The sequence below is a fragment of the Brachyistius frenatus genome, unplaced genomic scaffold (genome assembly GCF_029030835.1).
Source record: "Brachyistius frenatus isolate BFR_SWC_R1_liver_20210118 unplaced genomic scaffold, ASM2903083v1 Contig_41, whole genome shotgun sequence".
Taxonomy (NCBI): domain Eukaryota; kingdom Metazoa; phylum Chordata; class Actinopteri; family Embiotocidae; genus Brachyistius; species Brachyistius frenatus.
The window spans coordinates 2870546-2892366 of NW_027210640.1; the positions used below are offsets into that span (position 1 = coordinate 2870546).

A 21821-nucleotide genomic window follows, 5' to 3' on the forward strand; every position below is an offset into this window, starting at 1 on the left:
CAGGGACCAATAGGTGTGAATTAAAAGCAGGCAACGCTACGTCCACAAACAGTGTGGTAAAATAAAGTATTTACCGGGACACGATCTGTTACAGAAATTGTTAAAACAGCCGTGAAAGTGTTCATTAAGGATTCTGTGCCGGGAGCTGACGACACACGATGAGCTGTTGAGGGTGGGAAAGGGGCCAAAACATATACGTCACCGTTTCAGCAAGCACCCCCTCACACATCTGCATGAAACATGTTGAGAGGAAGGTTTTTTTTGTTGTTGTTGTTGTTGTTGTGTTATTATCTTCTCGATGGGCTGTCAGGGGACAAAACCATGGCATTTCTGCTCGTGTGTGCAAAAGCTCTGAGGTGAGATGAGCCGCGGCGCCGCCTGTTGACAGCAAGCGGCGTCTGGGGAGGAGAGCTGAGCCGACAGCGGTTTTCATGCCTGTTGGGCTCTGCTGCAGACAATCACCGAGATGTTTCTTTGGAGTTAACCTGGTCTCTCTCTCTCTCTCTGTCCTGAAGGAAACACTAACCCGACATAGAAAGTCATTGCGTGTGTGTGTGTGTGCGTGTGTGTGGGGGTGGGTCATAAACGCGGCGATGCAAGGTGAGAGAGGAGGGGTGTTTCCCCAGAGTTGTGTTTGGCTGGAAAGGAACTGAATCGGAGTCTGAACCTACCATTGCACCGAATCTCTACACGGAATATTAGATGGTAAAAGTCCGACAAAATGAGTTTCACGTAACCCATTTCAGATAAAATACATTTCTCAAAACTTACAGCATGTGGAGGTATATACGATCTGAAGTTTATTCCTTTCCTTTCCCTTATTTTCTTTGCGTTAGAAGCTCTTTTCTCAAACTGTAAATTGTAAAACAACACAAAAGAGGCCGTGCACAAACACCAGCTATCAGTATCTCCTCCGGCAGTCTTTGCATACAAAAAAAAAAAAAAAAAAAAAAAACAGCAGAGGAACTCGGAGCCTTTCATCGACCTGTGACTGATGAGGTTTACGGAGCGGTTCGCTGTTAGCTAAACCAGCCCTCACGTCTCCTCCATCATTCCTCAAAGTGCAAAAAAAAAAAAAAAAAAAAAAAACAGAGCACAAAGCCTGAAGAGCAGGTAGGCAGCCTCTGCAGGAGACACCCACTCAAGTGTTATTTCACGGGCTCTTAAATCCCAGACACCGGCAAGTACCATGATTGAAATTACAGCCTTACGTGTGAGGGTATTATTTGAAATTCAGTCACAAAGAGAACAAGTTATTGAATAATTGCATGTTTGCTGAACTTGCAATAACAGGCAGTTGCATGAAATTGCGCAATTTTCCAAGAATACAGTACCGAAGACCTCTGTAATGGCTTCTGAAAGCCCGCCGAGCTACACAGAGCAGCAGAACAGGTCAGCAACAGCACAAAAGAAAGAGAGCAGAGTGACCGAGGCGGCAGGCTGCTGGAAGTCACTGCATGGAAATCAATGGCTCTTCAACACCGCAGACGCTTCTGTCGGCCCATCAATGAAAGCTCTCGTGTGCAGACCAGCATTTTTCAAGTATATTTAACTCCATTGCAAGCTTCAGCGAAGGAAAATAAATGGCGAATAATGAACGAGGCATGTAAAAATGTATTGACCTGTATAAAAATCTGTGACACCCAGTTGCACGAGAGCAGGACTAGAAATACGGCCTATGATGCCAGCACGCGTGCGCTGACCTGAAAGCTGCCATAAGCAACATTTAAGGGGAATATTGCAAACGTGAGGGACGAGCAACAATTGTTTTATCTGCTATTTTTTATTTTTTATAATGTTTTATTCGGCTGTTGTGATCTAATCTGCGCTTATTGAGGAAATAAAGAACGGAACATCAAGGACAGCTTTACATTTTTCAACAAGGTGACATTTTAGTTGAAAACATAATGACTTTGAAGGAGCTTTCAGGACTCTGACCATGTTATGTCCCCATTGTTATAGTCAGTCTTATAAACCACTATTATCTTAACCCTTTGTGCTTCATGAGGCCCCGACAATCTTCATCTGTTTATGTCAGAGGGGTTCAAGGTTTTTGGTGGCAAACAGCACAGAGGAGAAGGATATTACATCATTACAACAGGCAGCAATGACTGATGTTACATCTTGTAACCATGAAAATAATGACATCAACACAGTAATTAATCACTGCTACAATTTAGCTGCTGGACATTAGAGTCATCAGAACCAAGAGGAGAGATTTGGTGTCAAATAGCACAGCTTTATGTTTGCAAATTAATGCTATTAAATCAGACTTATTAAATAGCTTATTGTCCGTTTTATTGGACTTTGCAACGGCTTCAGTTTACGTGTCTGTCCTTCTAAAACATCAAATTAATGTAGGCTGTATGTTCCCACAACACATTTATCATGACGGAAGAAAAACTCATGTGAAGGGCTGATATTCATTTTTGCATCATATTTTATAAGTTAAAGTAACGTTTTGCCATTAATTCGGTCTTATTAAGTTTTGGACTTTTATCGAGACGCTATCTTACCGGAAGCTTTGCAAAACTGACTTACGGCTACCGAACAAGTGAGCCAATTTCACCTGCGTTTAGTTCAGACACTTCAGACGGTAATGAACAGTTACCGTTTCAGCGAGGTGGGCCAGGACATGCGGGGTTTCTTCAGCCCGGGTCGCAATTTCTCCAGGGTCCGGTTGCGGCACAGGTAGCGCTCTGTGTCCGAGTTGAAGCGCTGTTTGATCCGTATGTGAGTCCTGGGCTGCCGCCAGAGATGTTTGGGCGGCTTGGCGAGTCCTGCTCCCTCTCTGTTCAGCGTGGTGCACTCCATGTTCTACTTTAGTTGTTTACTTGTCTCTTTAAAAAAAAAAAAATAATAATAATAATCGCGTTTTGAGTCGACACGGGTCAAAGCAAAGCGACGAGAGTGCGAGCTGTCTGTGGAAAAGCCACGCGCTTCTAACGCACGGAGAGCTGCGCGCGCGGCATGGCGGTACGCTGCTGTCCACGAGCCGGAGTGCTGAAGCGACTGTGAGCCTTGTGCGTCTGTCTCCTCACGGGCTCTCCCCCCGCCCCCCTCCCTCTTCTCCTCCCTGCTCTGTTTGTCTTTGCCTCCGTTTATCTCTTTTATCGCTGCCTGCCTCCCCCTCTCTCTCCACCCCGAACTCTCTTTCTACTTCCTCCCGCATCTCCATCTGTTTCCCTGCCTGTCGCTCCCTTGACTGACGAACTGCTAATTGTCATCGTGCTTCTTTTTTTTTTTTTTTTTTTTTTAAACTAGAACTAACTGTAATAAATTGTTGACCATATATTTTATGGCGTGTATTCAATCCAAAATTAAAAATTAAAAAAAAAAAAAAAACTGTCACTTCCTCAACCTCTTTTTTTTTTTTTTTTTTTTTTGCAAGTTTACATAATATACTTTTGTGTGCTGCTCTCGGTTTGAAAAGCACAGGTGAAACTAGTTTCATTAACAATAGCTCAGTTCCTTGAAGTGACAGTAACCACAATGGCAGTGATTCAGCATGCACCGCCACTGAATGGCAGCCGTCGTTAGAACACCTGTGCTGTTCCAACTATGATGTCTCAGAATGTCTCATCAGGATAATCCACTCAGTTATAATACTTTCTAGGGAACCCAGTGTAAAATGAACCCAATACGAACAAACAATAAAACTATGAAACTGTCACCTTAAACGTTACACTTTGATAAAGTCTAACGTCTAAACTGTCACCTATCAAGCAGTAATTGTCTGCACTGCTCCCGTTTCAGGATTAGGAGCTGAAAATTGACACCATTTCAACATTTCTGTCTTGTATGGCGGGATAATAACAGCTTTAGGGCTGGGTAGGTTCAAAAGTTCGATAGCCCTACCTATATGATGACTTTGACACTTGTTCCTGAACAATAATTTATGCTATACAAATTTGATTAGATCCATTTCAACAAGGAAAAAAGGATATCACAAATTATGGTAAAAATATTTAGTTTCCATGCAGTTTAGAGGGGGAGAGTGTTACCCAGGTTAATTTCTGTTGCTACAAGTTGCAGATTTCCCCTAAAAGTCTCATACAGACTATTTAAACGTAAAAGTCACACGACTCACACAGGTGACACAGAAAGAAAGAAAGAAAGAAAGAAAGAAAGAAAGAAAGAAAGAAAGAAAGAAAGAAAGAAAGAAAGAAAGAAAGAAAGAAGGAAAGAAAGAAAGAGAGATGGCTAATATGAGAGATGTCTGCTGATGGCTCACACTCATCACGATTGCATCGTGATCGCCCCACCCCTCCAACCCTCACCCACACAGAATGCAGGGAGCATCCAACAGCTGTGCTTGCAGACATTTGCATACCAAACAAACACTGTTAACACATTTCCTGACCTCCGGTGAACACGCCATTGTTTACCTGAAGAATGTTGTGTAGATGTCTCAGAGGATGAATCAGGACACTGAATCTTCAATCATTTGCATGTGTTACAAAAATGGTGTAAGTGAATTGACAAAGAAGTGCCTACTGTCATTGTCCATCATATGCCAGTTTGGTAGACATCGGCTGTTGCTCGCTGCTTTAGTCAAAATCAAGTGTAAATACAGAATTTTCATGGAATTTTAAATAAAGCTTTGCCTCATCTTCCGTCACACCGCTGATGACACAGGCCCACAGATGCTCCAAATCAACACACCGCAACAACAGCTCCATCGATGTGTTATATCAACAAGAAATATTCTGCATGAAAAACCACATTTCTCCACAGATTAAGTTTTGATGAGAGACCTCCCACAAACCTTAACTGCAACGTGTCGCCCTCTCAAATTATGCTGCTGTATTACAAGGCCAAACAACAGCAACGCTTTGTCTCTATTTTTAGTGCAACATACCATCACGCAACCAGCCACAAAAAAACACAGCAATGCGAAAGAGCAAGACCTGCTTTTTCTTTATCGGTTAAAAACTTCTTCTTTTTTTTTTTTTTTTTAAATTCACACTGAAAGAATCAATCTGAAGCAAAGGAGAGAAAACAAAAGGAAGACAGACTGTGAACAGAGGCTTGTGTGTGTGAGGCACTGACCGTTGCTCATCGTGGCTGGCCAACGCTCGGTGGTACAGCTCCTCCAGCCGGTCAAGCGGCAGGCCGCGCGCTGCAGACGGCCGCCGGTTGGTACATGGTGGGTCCTGACACGAGTGTCTCCTGCACAGCGCAGGGAGCAGCAGCGGGCCGGAGAAACGCCGCCGCACCACCTGCTGGTACGCAGGTAGGGACTCCCGACGACCCTGCGCACCAACAGGAAGAGTGAGATTAAACGTCAGCGGCACATCAGACAAGTGGACTGTTTCATTTCACGTAACGCTGCAGTCGAGTTGATGAGCGCAAATCACTGCGGGCGAGTTCTGCAGCTACTAAAACTAACGCTGTGCAGCCGTTTGTGTCTGGAAAGGTTGAAAGCTGCCGTTGTGAACGGTACCGGTCGATGGAGGCTGCACTTGGTTTTGTGTCACGTTAAACGGACAGGTGTTGCAAATAGTGACGTCACCGACCTCATTTATGTCTAAATAAACATCTGAAACACGTCTCGGTATCACGCGGTTCGATGGAAAAGCCTTTTTCAGCCACGCTCTAATGAAGACAGTGTCGGTCTGTTCGTCGGTCCATCAGTTCATTCCAGACAGAAATCAATAACTGGATGGATGACAATGACATTTTTACATGCGCTCATGGTCTCCCGCCTTCGGTGATCCCCTGACTGCTAACTTAGCATCACGGTGAGGCTGAGATTTTTGGTTCTGAGTGAAATTTCTTAATGACATTTCATGCAATAATCAACAGGTCAAAACTTCAAATTGTCCAATCCTTCGTGGGAAAGACATTCCCGTCAGACTCTGTTGTACTTTGTGCTAATCAGCCGATGTTAGCGAGCTGACATGCTAAACTGCGATTAGTGAGCGTGGTAAGCATCACACCTGACGAACATCAACATGTTAGCATGCTACCGTCAGCATTCAGCTCAAAGCTTTACAAATCTCCCACAATGCATCTGAAGTGTAGTTTTTTTTTTTAAAACCTTCTGTAGATCTTTATAGATGTGTTTTCTTTGGCTGCACAAACACATTTTGCACTGTGCACTGTGCAAATATATTAAGTAAACAAAAAGACAAATTACTCGAAGAGCCATTAATAAAACATTTGAGACGAGACTCGAATGTCCCACCGAAATTCTGAAATATCATCTAATCAGTTACAGTTACCATATTTTTACAAAACATCACTGTTGATGCGGGCGTATATTAAGCATACGTATACACAATATAAATGTAATTTAATAGACGATATGAGAATCACGTGCCAATGACAAACTAAATGCTATAAATATATTTTACTGTTGCAATTAGAAAAAGTTAAATAAAAAAAAAACTATGTCAATCAATAATGAAACTAAAGTACATGTGTCGGTCCAGGAACACGTGGCATCTGCCCTGAGAGGACTGCAGGCGCAGCAAAAACATTTTTCACAGCTGACACTAAGGAAGTAGTATGCTTGTTTTCTTGTCTGAGCATAACATTGGCTGTTTGTGTGTGTGTGTGTGTGTGTGTGTGTGTGTGTGTGTGTGTGTGTGTGTGTGTGTGTGTGTGTGTGTGTGTGTGTGTGTGTGTGTGTGTGTGTGTGTGTGTCTTGACATAAACAAGTCGACTTCTCCACATTAAAAGGGTCAAATGGATCGAGGCGGCCAAGAAAACACGATAACTCCCAAAATGGACGTGGATTTTTGGGGGCCATGTAATTCATGCTTCAGCATGGGAGGCGATGGATATCTACCATCTACCATCCAGCGAGTCTGCTTTCCCTGATTGGTGCTGTCTAGCGTCAAAAACCAAACACGATTGTCAAGCCTGCTGCCCACCTCAGGCTACAACACGTATACGTCATCTCAGACCGCCTTGGTCTCCTCCGAATAGGTTTTCTCCACCTGTTCCACCTTTGGTTATTTCCTCCCAGTGAATACAAACAAATAGCTTGTATTGGAGTGACATGACAGCGATGCATCGAAGGCTCGGGTTATAGTTCAACGTGTTGTTGGAAATGTCGTTACCACCTGAGCTGGCGAGAACGGACGGCAATCGCTGTGCTGCAAAAGTGACAAACAGAAGATTTAGAGTAGTTCGATCCCTGGCTCCTTTCTTATCTCCAAGCACAGCGGGGCGTGAATGTGCACGTCAAATACTTCAATGAATACTTGAATGGTCCTTCAATCCGAAGCTGTAAAAGTGTTCTGCAGCTGTCTCACCATCCGACAGTGGTTCTGATGAAACATCTTGTGAGCTTCAACATTCCCGTCTAAAGATCTGCTGCTGCATCGGAAATTCGGTTTGCCTCAGAGGAATGCTGATTCTATAAAACTGAAGCGTAAGAGGACCTTGAGTTCAGAATGTTTTGACATTTGCTGTTTTGTGAGCTTCTGGTTCACATATGAAGCTCACATTTTAAGTCCACAAAGATGAGAAGGTGCTCAAAAAGAAAAGGAAAGTTTGAACTCAGCTCTATCTGATGATGAAAGCGATGAAGAAATGGCAAAAGCGCCAGAACAAACAGACCTTGAGTTGTGGCTAAGAATTAACTGTCAAGATATATTTGTTGTTTCCTCACTTTACAGCAGAAAGAATTCTGCTGCTGTTTCACACAGGGATCAATAAAACAGCTATTATTAAGATGTGAAATGTCCTGACATGTATCATTGGTGTTAATGGAGTCAGTTTTATACTGACCGTGCTTACAGAAAATCCACTTATACTGCAGTGCGTTCACATGCACTCAAGAAATCAGCTTACTCGGAGAAATCTGCTGACTCTGCGATGAGACAACACAGTTTTCCCTCGCAATGTAAACGTGTCTGGATTTAACAAACAGTCAGACGTTCATCACTTTGCTTTTGTCAGTCTTCACGTGGAATTATGTGCATTGCTATACTTTATGATCTTTACTTTCATCCAGCCAATCAGCGGTTATACTATTCTGCCTTAAGTGTTTGGCTTTTTTCATATAGGCATTAAGTACACTATATGGAGAGGTTGTCGTCAGGATATTGCATGTTTGTAACCTCCTGCCCTGATTACAGAAATCGGTTTTCTTTTTTAAATTACATTTTCAAAAAGAAAAGCGAGACAGCAACCTGGTTAACTAACTGCACGTGAACACGAGTGGTTTTGAGTTGACCCATTTAAACATCTGCATCGGATGTGGTAACTAACTCATTCTCTCACACTAAACGGGTTACTGTGGCACGGACCTACATTTTATTTTATTTTTTAGGAGGTTAATTGGTCTGGAAGTCCAAGCCACCCAGAAAGTGTTTTTACACTGTCAACAAACTGAAACACTGTTCAAGTTGATCCGGACTGAGACCTCCTCTTCCAGTCGGACCAATGCTGGTCCTTTGGTCAGGGTTGTGGCTCAAGGCTCCTTTCACATCTGCTATATTGATTTGAACCCGACTGAAGAGTTCGAAGGTCCAGACCAAACAAGATGTCTGACTCAAGAATAAAAGAAAATAACTTAATAACTGACAGCCACAACAAATCCATTATAGCCGATCTATCGTTATTCTCTGTACCAGTTCACTGGTGTTTGTATTTTCCTTCTATTGAGTGACAACAACAGTACAACATTCACAGCAGCACCTCATTTGTTTGCCTCAACATGTTTTTCAGTGTCATTTTATTTCGGTGAGTGACACAAATCCCTTCAGCCAATCACAGGCATAAGGGAAAGCAGTTGTCTGTGTTATCATCTGGCCGATCTCCCGTCATGCCACACACAGGAAGTGAGAATGAGATGGAGGCAGTGAGGCAGGTGTGTAAACAGATGGGACAGCGGGTTCTCAGCAGGCTGCTGCCTTTCAAACCCAATGAGCTGACAGAGCTCGTCCTCGCTACGTTTCTCCACTAATCAGGAGCACTGCACTGCTATCAGTGACTCGCGTTCTCCCAAAGTGCTGGTCACATGTTCAGTTCAGTGGTGCAGGACAGAGTGGGACTCAAACCCCAGACTGAATTAATCTGTCTCTGGTGAGAGCTTTCAAATGTTGGAGCTGCTGTATCTATGAGGACATAACACTGCGTAGTCTGAGCGTGGTCTCTCGAAGGAAGAATTTACTGCTTAACATACTTGGAACAGTTTTCACTGGTTTTGAGAGCTCAGAGTAGAGTTTGTACATGTGAACAAGATCCCACCATGTCCGACTGGGGGGCAGACGGGACATATCCCCTCTGATTTGGGAATACCTTGAGATCCCCAAGAGGAGCTGCAGGAAGTGGCTAGTGGATTGGGACACCTGGACTACTTTGATTCAACTGCTGACATGTGATCTGTTTTAAAAAGCTGAGTAGGAATTTTATATTAACGACATAAGCCACAAGCAGACTGGTTACACAAAGAGTTGCAGCTGATGAGTTCTCGCTGCAGTGTGGACGAACCCCCAACATGCCAATCTTGATATGCCCCACATCTGCAGTCAGAAGCTGGCTTTTATTGCAGCTATAACCACATGGGTTGATGTCACATTGTACTGACAGACCCCGCAGTGCATCTCTACACTGCAGCTCAGGTGAAAGTGTTGTAGGTCAGCAAAAAACATTTGAGATCAACATAATCACCTCCATCAACTATGTCACTGCATCGGAAAACTGCTGCCGGGACATCACATGCCGGACGCTCGGTTCCTCAAGATGTAGTATTTCACTCATATCCCAAGGCTTCATAAATTTGAATCTGGCATACCCAGAACATCTGAGTAACACTTTCTATCTGAGCTGGGACAGCTTGTTTTTTGGGGGGTATTACACTCTGTTCTGTTTCTAAAATGATCCAATCAAATTGTTACAGTCTGTCTGCAATCTGTTGGAGCTTTTCTGGCAAGTCTCCATCTTAATTTTAATTCCATTAAGACGGTTTGTTGTATTTTGTATGTTGGATTTATGAGCTGATCATTTGTTTTCATAGCTGATTCTCCCTCTCTCTCTTTCTCTTTCTCTCTCTCTCTTTCATAAACGAGCGTGTTTCACCTCATCAGGACAGCGAAGAGCTTCACATTTTATATCTGCAGGTTGTCAACAGGGATAATAACAGATTCAGATGCCCACGTTCAAATAAAAGCATAAACACACAAATAGTTAATGTTGTTAAGGAAAAGATAATCTCACTGTGGAGATTTTATGCCCTACTGTGAGTCAAGAGGCTACCCGATATTGAGAGTGTGTGTGATGAGTGCTAATTGAGTCAGGCCAGACACCTTGCTGCGCTGATCACGGAAAAACACACATCCGAAGTTTCACACCACAGGTATCCGCCGGGCTCCCATCTGCTCTGCACAGCATGTACACACTCATCTATAACCCCGTGCTCTCGTATATTAAACCCAGGTACACTTAGGCCTCCACAAAAGGGAGCTCACGGGGCCACAGCAGACGAGCTCTGGCTGTTAACAGCATGATGATGTAATCAGAGATAATAAGAGCGTTTCATCGGGACACGTTGATCCTTTGTGAACGCGTGAGATCAATCAAAGCAGCTGCTATTTCCTAAACGTGAGAATGAATACTAATCCATCATAATGGTGAGAGGAGCCGTGCTGCATAAACGCCCCGGCTGTGCATGTGATGTGTGAGAGCCGACAGCCAGAAGGAGCCTATTCCTCTGAGGCAAAGCTGAAAACATCCCCCTGTATGTATAATAACACCGGGCGGTACAGAGAGCGTGATCAGTGTTGCTCCGTAAATAGAGCCAGTCTCCAATCCATGTCACCTCTCTCGGTTGGTGTGTGCGCGGGCCGTGATTAACTCTGCAGGCAGGCAGAAACAGAACGTTTTCAAACTTTCACAATTCAAATTTATTTATTTAGTGCCAAGAATATGTCATTTCAAGGCACTTTGCATGAGAAGTTCAAGACCTCGCAGTATTATAAAGAGAAAACCAACAATTCCCGCTTGAGCGAGCACCTGGCACATGTGGGGAGGAAAAACTCCGTTAACAGAAAGACACCTGAAACTGTTTTGAAAATCAACTACATCTTTGTTGTGACAGGAGTTTCGTAACTGCATCTGCAGCTCAGTGGCAGAAACACTGAAGCCATGTTTAAAAAAGAGGAAATCCAGCTTCCTTTCTTGTATTTCTCTCAACTAGGAACAATGCTATGGTGCGCGTGTGCGTGTGTGTGTGTGTGTGTGTGTGTGTGTGTGTGTGTGTGTGTGTGTGTGTGTGTGTGTGTGTGTGTGTGTGTGTGTGTGTGTAACTGCCCCTGGTTCCTTTATTAACCATGAACAAAGCCCTAAAGTAAAGATAAACTTTTTACGACAGTGAGACCAAGTTCAAGCCAGTCATCATCTGACAGGGAGACGTTTCGCACAGCTGCAGCGTCACACTGAGGTTTGTAGGATACAGCTTATCTCTTAAGTTAACGAAAGACTTGATAAGGTGGTAGAGTGTGAGTGTGTGTGTGTGTGTGTGTGTGTGTGTGTGTGTGTGTGTGTGTGTGTGTGTGTGTGTGTGTGTGTGTGTGTGTGTGTGTGTGTGTGTGTGCGCATAACAAAGCAGGTCATTCATTGTATTTACCTCTCGCCAAGACATTGATGTAGGTCAGTTGTTGCAACAGCGAGACAGCAGCTGAAACAAAGAACAAAAGGTGGCGTTAAAGTGATGATCGTCACACTTGATTATACAATTATATCAGAGGATGTTACTACAAGCTGATCGGTGTGAAGTATATGAACAGAAGGGGTTCAGCTTTAAGGAGAAATGAAAGAAATTGATCCTGATGTATCACCCTTTAGAGATGTGGGGCATTCAAATCCAATTTACCTGACCAAAAATAGAATCACTTAAACTTTTACTTTGACAACTTTGAAGTGACGGGTTACACTTGTAAATCACAATAACGGGTTACACTTGTAAATCACAATAAACTACAATTTCTGCCTCACCGGCGTGCACCTCCGCCAACCTGTCAAGTTGCTGTTGACGTCCATGTTTGTCCCGACTTATACGACATATGATGCGAAGACTTTGAAGGAATCCTTGTTTCCACATGTTTGGCCAATAAAGCTGACTGACAGTAGACAATGCTTCAAATATGGATGTTGCTGCAAAGAAGCTACAAATTCTAAACTGTGGCTCCTTCACGCACGTCTTCAACCTGGCAGCACAGAAGATCTAACCAATCTGCACTGTTTCCAAGACAGTGTCTACAAAAGTAGACACTCAAGAATTTCACCATTTCAGTATGTGACAAATGTGAAATGTGGACACAATCTCTCCTTCTGTTCCTCAGTCATGACATCACATTGACACAAATATGTGATGGATGAACGTGAGTGTTCACAGTGACCTTTGACCACCAAATACAACTGTATAATCAGTTCATCCTTAAGTCCGAGTGAGATGACGTGAGGTCCGTCCCATTATTACATTATGACCACCAAAAGTTTGTAATTTCATCCTTTATTCCAAGTGAACATTTGTGCCAAATTTTATGAAATTCCCTGAGGGTGTGTGAGGACACAGCGGCCGTGACCTTTGACCCCACAATATATTCAGTTCATTTTTGTTACAAAGTGAATGATTGTGTAAAATTTGAAGAAATTTCATCAAGTTCTTGGGATATTGGGTCCTGAGAATGGGACAGACAATGGTACATACGGACAACTAGGGAACATAATGTCTCCGGCTGTGGCTATTGTCTTTGCAGAGGCATAATAAAAAAAATAATAATAAAAAAAAAAAAAATAAAAAAAAAAAAAAAATTTGCATAAGAAGAAATAATTTTGGTCTCTAAGTATGAAAACTTGAATTAAATACTAATTTTAATTCAATACTGTTGAAGCCTCACCTATAAAGTATTCACGTTTCTTTAACACCACCTTGTTTTACCCTGAGCTGACAGCGGGTGGATTTATGAGCATGACGGAGGCATCACTGCGGCAAAAAATCTCTATCCAGCTGGAAAAGTGCATGATAAAGCTCTTTCATTACTTTGATTTACTGATTTGTTTATTCTCATGTCTCTCTCAGCCCTCACAGACTCATAAGACGCATAAACATGAGTAAACAAAGAAATTACACAAACTCGAAAGCAGCGACAAAATGTGTTGTCTCGTCTTCAAAGCCAGATTAAATTAGCAGACATGGACATTCTTTAGTGCTTCAAATAAGGGATGATAGAATAGAATAAAAATGGCACATGGGCTGCATTTATGTAGTCCTTTTAACCTGAGATCAGTACAAAGTGTCTCTATTTAGCCCATTTACAGGGCTACCAGTAAGGACACGGAGCAATCTGCTGAGAGTTGACTTTATTTCAACATTGGTGGATATTTTATTGGAATACAGCAGTTTGTAGACTCAATAAATAATCTTTTGGAAAGAATCTAGTCCATCATATTACTAAATAAGTTTTGAAAGCTTCTCCAAAGTCACGTAGGACATTAAATAATGTTTTAACAGACAGATTAGTCATTCACCTGACCAAGAAAGATGGGTTAAATCGGTAGAATATCCCTTTAATCGAGGATGCTGACAATTTTCGAAATTACCCAGAAGACAAATCACCTCCTCCTTGAGCATTCTTCATGTTGATTTATCCCCTCATTACATTTTTACTCTTCACTGTCCAACTTTAATGTTATTCCTGTCAGTCACGAGCTGCAGCAGCTCAGGGCGACAGGATGTGGAGCGCTGAACCACAGATTTATGTGCAAAGTGTCGGTTTGATCCGTTTAATTCCTGCCGTTTGTCAGTAAATCAAAGACGATCTTAGATTATTCAACTTCCCCTCAGGCCATAATAGTCAGTTTAATCTGTTATTCTGATAAATTTTTGAACAAACATTATAAAACACAACTTCGAAACTGTCACAACAAACGTTTTAGTCACATTAAGTATTCAAAACTCAGATTATCAGACATCCAGTTCATAACTTGGTGAGTATCACTCAACACTAATGCTTTTGCACAGCTGGGCCTTTGCTTTCCATCCTCCTTCCTCGACACATGCTGCTAACTCAAGATGTATAAATGAAGTTTTTCTGTTCTATTTCTGCACGTAAACCACCATTCGTACATAGTGAGAGTACGTGCAGATAATACACACATGCATAAATGTGTGCTCAATATTATTCTTTAAAGTTAAAGAGCACATTCATGCAGCTCATATATTCAGCATTCACCCGTTTTATATCACTGTAGAGTTGTTTTTTATTTGATTTAACTCTTTCAGTATAAACGTTAAAAAGTACAAACGGAATTATTACCTTTATAATGTTTGATAATAAAAACCTGTGCCCGTGATATTTTTCAGGTATGTGTGACAGGAAGGATTAAATGGGCGTCATGAACAGCCACAGCTGTTTCATATTTGCCATTTGTTTAACAGATCAAGGCATATGTGAAACTTTATAAATGCAGCATAAAGGAAACATATTTCTACATTTGTCTTTGATTCTTGAGTTTTATGTTTCCCTTCACTAATCTTTTTCCATTTTCTATTCCCAGTCAACCAGAACTGCTTATCAGACGGTCAAAATTCTGGTGTCAGTTTTCTGGGGTCTGTGACCGACTATTTCGGACTGTCCAAAACCGACAATTCAACATTCACACCCGCCTCCTGCCATGATTGGCCAACTGTGAGGTGAGAGGAGCAGCGGACTGAACTCAATCCTTTATTTATATAAGTCCTTTATTTTTGACACAACAATTTCTGTGAAATTTCTTCATGATCCATCAAGCATGACATCATAAATGTCTTTCCAGAAAGACATCCTGCAAATGTGCACTATTATTTTTTCATATTTAAATAATGTCAGAACTTTTTGTTTTTGCCTTAGTGTGGCTGTTTAAGAAAAATATAAGCACAACACAAATTTCCATCACAGTCTGACAACATGTCGCTGAGATGCCCTACGACATCTGGCCTACTCAAATATGCATGATGTCTGGACTCCTCACAAACCAAATCATCATCATGTTTCCTTTTTGTATTCATTGAATTTTCTTCAGCTGCTAAACCTTTCTGTCTCCAGGCATACTGTCAGGTCTCTCCTTTTTTTTTTTTTTTATTAAAGACAGTGAAACGTTTTCATTGTTTCCTGACACTTTAGCAGTCATACAAATCGTGCAACACTGCTCATCGCTTTCCTACCAACATGCAGGTCTGCATGGACAGGCAGCTTGTGCAGCTCACCAACAGTGATGTTGCCGTTTTCCCAAATGCTGGTGGCAAATCCTCGACTGAACATTTGAGGGTTTTTTTTAAATTTGAGATGTGCGGTTACAGCTGACACTAAACATGGAAAGGAATGCGCTGTTTACGTGCAGTCTGACAAAATGAAAGAGATGGGAAAGTAAAAAAAAATTAACAAACTGTTCTCATTCAGCCTTTTAATCACACATCTAAACAGGAAACTCTTTCATGAGGCCACAATGGTGTCAGAGTTTTGTGCTGATGCTGGCAAAAACATGATAGCAGCATCTAAAATCGAATGCACAATGAGAAACACATGACACATCTCAAGGCCCCAGAACATTATATAACTGATGTTGGCTGTTATGTTTGCTATATCTTTGTGGAAATGGGTGGTGGGAAAAGAAACAAGGGGAATTATTGGCAGGTATTTATAGCAGGTGTGATCTTGTGGTTTGGCTCAAAGGTAAATTTGTTGGCACAAGTCATAGTTTAGATGTAAAATAGTAGAGTGGTGGTGGGGGGGGGGGTTATTGAGGGGAGTAGTTCTGGTACACCGGGACTGCTGTTGATCCTTCCCGAGGTTTCGTGGGCCGAACTCGACGTAACCCCAGTAGGATTCTGCCCCCTCTCACCGTGTTACTAAGGCTAAGTAGTAGGTTGTGTCTTACGTGGTGTTACTCTGCATTAATACTTGTACTTTAAATCAAAGGAACATGAACCTGGTGGATACGCAGGTATTTCATGTGATTCTTAGCATTACCGCACAAACAGGATTTTCTCGAGTTACTGCAGCTAACTGGATGAAAAAAAACTCAAGCACATGTATGGCAATGTCATCTATCTCCGTCTGTCTTCTGATGCACAACTAAAACATCTAAATAGGTCTATTTCTGGTGTAAATTTAACAATAATTATGTTGGTTTTTTTGTCATTCTGTATGCCCATTCCAAAAACAATATTCTCAGTGTTACTAAAAATAAAAACACGGGCAGCTGCTGGATATAATTATTTCCATTTTGTTTCTGACGTACTCCTGTTCTTGTCAGTCAGTTCTGGGAAAAAAAAAAAGAAAAAGAAAACCTACAACACCCACGAGTCCCGGTTACCACTGCTTTTTTTTTCATGCACACAATCTTACGCTGTGAACTTTTTAATCAAAGAAGTAAATATTTTTCCACCACACTTGTAAATCTGTTGAGCGGATGATTCAGCCGGGAGAGTTTCATGTCTGTTCGTGCTCCAGAAGTTGTCCAGAGCGTGAGAAAATTAATGGGACTTTTACTTCCAGAACAAGGCGGACCCAAAATAGCTCCTTCCACTTTATAACTCCATGACAAGTCAGATTGTGAGCTGTGAAAAAGGCCGATTATTGAAATATCAGAGCTGGAGGATAATTCTGCTCTGACAGATGCAAGCTCACTTTGACTTGCCGCAACGGGACGTGAATCCTTCCCCATGTTTTAACCTTTTGAAACTCAATTTAATGCTGGATTCTTTATTTCTATTGCCTCCAAGAAAGAAAAAAGGCTCTCCAGTGGCTTGAAAAATCTCTGGCACTCTGAAAACACTCCACAGACAAGAGGTCTGAGCGCTATAGCAGACTAAACTGCTATAGCGCTCAGACCTCTTCAAGATGCTTTTTGGAGGTCACGACCACAGTATAGAAACTCTTTGAAATTTTGGTGTTTTTTGTTTTTTAAAGGCAACCTTGAAATAACAAAGACCTGCCCTTTCTCTGGCGTGAGCTGACATTTAGCTTCGAGGATGATGCATTCCTCAGGAGTCCCTATTAACCAATGACAACATTTTGATGCCTCTGAGGCAACGACTGACTTTATTAATGGCTGCTTTACATCAGACAGAGCCAACATTAATGTTTTCTACAATGGCTGCTATGCGCTGATGAAGGCCTACTTAAGGCCATGATTGGCTGAGCTCTTACATCTCTTATTTCGTGAGTGCCATCTTGTTGTGCAGCCATTCAAAGGTTAACATTTGAACCCCCCACACCCCCCCGCTCTTGAACAGTAATGATTAACTGCCTGAACAGCGGCGTCCTTCTTATATTCTGTGATCAGCCGCCATAAAGTGAACACCAAAGGTGTCTTGTGATGCAGTCTCCGCGGTGACGCACAGCAGATAGCAGAGAGGCTTGTCAGAATCCAGGCTGATAAAGCCCAGGAAGAGTTTGAGCAACGTTCAGGGGCTTCACTTCCACACCAGAAATACACTGTGGGAAAATGTGATTCACAAGCCCAAAAGCTCACGCGCACACACCTCTATGAATCTTTACTGTTATATAGGTATTATGTTAGATATCCGCTAGGTCCGATCTCTACAGTCAAATTTATAAGAAGACCATTAAAGGAATAGTTTGACACTTCTGGAAAACTGTTTGACATTTTGAGAAAACGTGTATTTGCTTTCTTGCCGGGATGTGGAAGGAGACAAAAAAAAAAAAAAAAAAAAAAAATACATGATGTTGCCAGGCAACCAGCAGAGAATTGGGTTCCTGAGTGGAGCCAAAAAAAATAGTCTCCAAAAAAACACATCGTGTTGTTTTTACTTGGTCATAGTCGACAAAGATGACCTTTTGTGTTAATTAGTGAGTTTAAGAGGTGCTCGGAGGATGTTGTTATCTTTGGACAAATCGGGGTTAGCCGTTTTCCCCCAAGTGGCAACCAACCTCGACGTCATCCGTTGGTTTGTGGACATTATGAAGCCTCAAGTTCAGATTTTGGCCGTCGCCATCTTGGTGTTTTGGAGCCAGAAGACCATAGTGGATAAAGCTGGGAAGGAGGGAGCAGTGGATCTGACTCTTTCTCCAAGGGCACGACACTCATCCGCGCACACCTACAGCAGAAAACCTAACTGCACCACAGGCCTGTCAATCAAACAGACACAGGCCCCCAAACATACAACATGTTGAGGCCTAATATCTAATTAATGATGGAATTATTTTCAGATGGATCACCAGAAAAGGAAAAAGAAGAAATGTCTTTCGTGAATGACACCATAATGACTCGTGGAAAAAAAATATTTTACGTTGTAATTCATTGTAACCCCCTAGTGGTCTTCAGCGGTATTGCGGTTTAAGGCACTTACACATTGGCCTCATTTTTCAAAGACAGAAACTACATCCACTTTTATATACAATCTTCGGTTTCCCCGTTTCCAGTCTTTGTCTGCTGGCTCTAGCTATCAATCTTCAATCTTTGTCCCACTTTTAAACCATCAACTCTACATTTAGAAGCCACAATCTCATCCTTCCAGGCTGTCCTGTTGTTACACCAACATCCCCACCTCCAAAACACAGTCAGTCACAAATGGCATAATTTCTGTGGCAGGACAGCATAAATCCTCAGCCAACTTTCAGAATAGTAATTACACTGAACCGGGGAAAAAAAAAACTGCTGATGAATCAAGTCTGCTTTTTAGTCACCTGTTTTTGTTTTTAGAAGCCTCTTCTTATCATCAGTGATTTCTGAGAAATTGACAATACATTTGCCATTTTTCTGTCAAATTACCAGTGAGTCACACAGACAGCCAAAAGCAGATTTTAGGCCTATCCTCTGCAAATGTTTGCAGCTCAAACAAGCTCAGCTGGTGATGAGTGAAGAGAGCAGGAGGAGGCGGCTCAGCACTGGAGCAGGCTGCCATCTAATGGATGCGGAGAGGACAGTCAGCCCTGTTTGTGTTTTTAGATGGCAAAGAAAAATTCCTAAAGTCTCGCACGGGAGAGAAAAAGGTCTGATGGAGCAACTTTAACCCAGGAGGAACCTGCTGGGGTCTCAGTGCAGAATTATGTAACTCGACTGTAAGTGCGAAGTAAAGCTCAGCAGGTAGAGTGAAAAACAGTCTCACATGTCTTAGTGTGGAAACAACTATAACCCTGTAACGCGGATGGACGGAGGCATAATGGGATGTTGGTCCAAAAAAAACCCTGCTCAACTCAAGCTTCTCACAGGTGAGGCCAGAGATGAAATAAATACAGCCAGAAGCACCAAATACTTGAACAGGTGACATTATTACAGCATTAATTATGTTAGAATAATTATTTAAGAGAAAGTTAAACTCAAAAATAAAACTTGAGATCTTGTGTGTGTTTGTGTTTCCCTAAATCGTATCATTTGAAAATAACATCCTAAATAATACCAGCCTATACCTCTGTGAGAATTTTTCTCATAATTTTTTTTTTTTTTATAAATCATCCTCCCTTTTACATTTTTCAACACAAGAAATGTAAAAAATATTGAAATAAACGTTTCAATCCTGTATTTATATTGAATCCATGTAAAAGCCATCTGGGAAAACTGGTTCAGGAAATACTTTAGAAGAAAGCACAAAACTCTAGCCGGCCTGGATGTCAACCTAAAGGAAAACTAAGTGCGTGCAGTGCAACAGACAAAAGTGAATAAAGTTGAAAAGATAACTTAAATTATCCAAGAAGGTCACAATCAGAGGCTGAAAAGGAGAAAAAAAATAAATAAGTTTGCTTCCTGAAACATTAATTTACTGACAGATGTGGTCAGATTTCTCTTGACGCACATTTTCCAGAAAGCGTGTTTGTGTGCGAGAGTCTGAAAGAAAAGATAAACAATGGAAGTGATGATAGATAACTACAGCTCTCCCTTTTTCTTTTCTTTTCTTTTTTTTTTTTAAGTTGGATTAGAAAAGAGGGAGGAAAACACAAGTAAAGAAATTCAAAAGTGTAAGAGAGGATCAGTCTGTCCTATGTGAGTGTCTGCGGGGGTCACAGACAGAATGGAGGAAGCTGATATGCAGGAAGGAAGGAGATAAAGGCGGCAGGAGGGAACGCATAAATATTTTGGGGAAATACATTCCATGTTGGTTTGTTCAGGAAGCTTGAATTATTCCAAGAGTTCAACAGAGGCGACCGCTGCTTACATTACAACAAAATACAATGCAACTGAGACTAGACACGACTGCTACACTGAAGACACGCTGCACAGATCTTAAGATAAACACTTCAGAGGATGTTATGCAAATATTACAGCAGTGCGAGTCCATGGAGGAGCATTACCGTGAAACATGACTACAATGAAGAACTTCCACAAGAGTTTCTTCTACGTGAATATCAGGAGAATATTAAGAAAAAGCATACGGAAAGACTTTTTTTTTTTTTTTTTTTCAAAGTAACTTTGTTATTTTGGACACATTTACAACACAAACTGGAGCCGCACATCTGCGAGCATCTGCCGTCACATCAGGGTTTCTGAATCTGGAGGTAAATGTGAAGCTTCTCACTCACCGCAGCGAGCTCCTCTCGTCCGGGTGTCTGACAGGAAAAATGCCGCTGAAACCCGTCGGAGGTGTCTGTCAGGTAATACGGCTGCACTTATCGCTTTTGCACATTTTTATTGCCGCGGTCGAGTTTGTCACTTAGACTTCAAACTCTGCAACATGCAGAGCTGCGTGCCCAGGTCGTCACCGTGACGTCAGCGGCCGGGTCACATGACAGGAAGTGTAGCACCGGGACGTAAACAATTTTACTACACTTTACCACGAGGTCTGCCGAAACAGCTTTCTTTGCCAGCGGCTCGTCCTCAACATTGACCTGCCTGTTTGAGACAAGAAAATGGCTTGTCACACACCAACACACCCAATTATGTTTGTTTGTTTGATTGTTTGTTTGATATCATATCAGTTGGGTCACACAGGCTTATCAGTTATTAGCCTATTCATGAATATTTATTTCCCTTCTTAGTATTACTCATCTTTCTTGACATTTTGTATGCTAACCTATCTATCTATCTATCTATCTATCTATCTATCTATCTATCTATCTATCTATCTATCTATCTATCTATCTATCTATCTATCTATCTATCTATCTATCTATCTATCTGTCTGTCTGTCTGTCTGTCTGTCTATCTATCTATCTATCTATATCCATACAGACAGACAGACATGTGGAATAAAACTTCTTTTTTTTTTTTACATTAAATTTCCTTCATGGTCTTTCCTCAAGTTAGTTGAAGAAATTTCCCCTCGGAGATTAATAAAGTGAATAAAATTTTAAAATTAAAATTAAAAAAAACATTACTTTGCTTTTCGGTTCATTTTAACACAGTAAAATAACCACTGAGTTTATGCAAATTACAACTGAAAGTAGGTCAGAAACCAACAGGAAAAAAATAAAAACAAAAAAATAGAAGTGAAAAAAAAAAAAATCGATCGGAGAAAACAAAATAAACTGAGGATATAACCAAAGTTACCCTTCATGTGAAAACTTCAAACCTGCAAACATCCACAAAGTTCAAAGGGCTCCCTCACACTCACAATATTACTCCACTGTTAATCACATTAAAAATGCACGGCTAACAGGTTGGACCGGTACGTCAGACTTCTGTCGGTCCCTCTGATGTTTTCATGGGTCAGTACTGAGGTTACAGTCACACACAAAGACAGAAAGAACACGTTCTTGGATACTCATTCAGTTTGACTCCAGTCATCTCACTGGTCCTGACCTTTTTTGGGTAATCCTAATCATCAAACCCTGCAGAGATCGTGCTTTGTCTGCAGTCTGAGTCATTCATCTGGGGGAACCTGACATGTCCAAGTGTGAGTGAAGACGACAGAGAAACGCTTT

The 21821-nt window shown here is 41.7% G+C and overlaps 1 protein-coding gene and 1 long non-coding RNA gene across 2 annotated transcripts in view; both read right to left on the reverse strand.

Annotated features, from left to right (window-relative positions):
• pde4cb (phosphodiesterase 4C, cAMP-specific b) overlaps window positions 1-3015 on the reverse strand; it is a 75681-nt gene extending 72666 nt beyond the window's left edge. The window contains exon 1 of the mRNA XM_069702367.1: window positions 2612-3015. Within this exon, the coding sequence (XP_069558468.1) occupies window positions 2612-2814 (203 nt within the window). The 5' untranslated portion in view covers window positions 2815-3015. The remainder of the gene's footprint in view (window positions 1-2611) is intronic.
• Window positions 3016-4936: 1921 nt separating this feature from the next.
• On the reverse strand, window positions 4937-20642 carry LOC138623082 (uncharacterized). Its single transcript, XR_011311062.1, has 3 exons — window positions 20481-20642; window positions 11585-11635; window positions 4937-5255 (listed from the first exon to the last, which is right to left on the reverse strand). It is a non-coding gene; the product is annotated as an uncharacterized lncRNA (long non-coding RNA).
• Window positions 20643-21821: the final 1179 nt, after the last annotated feature.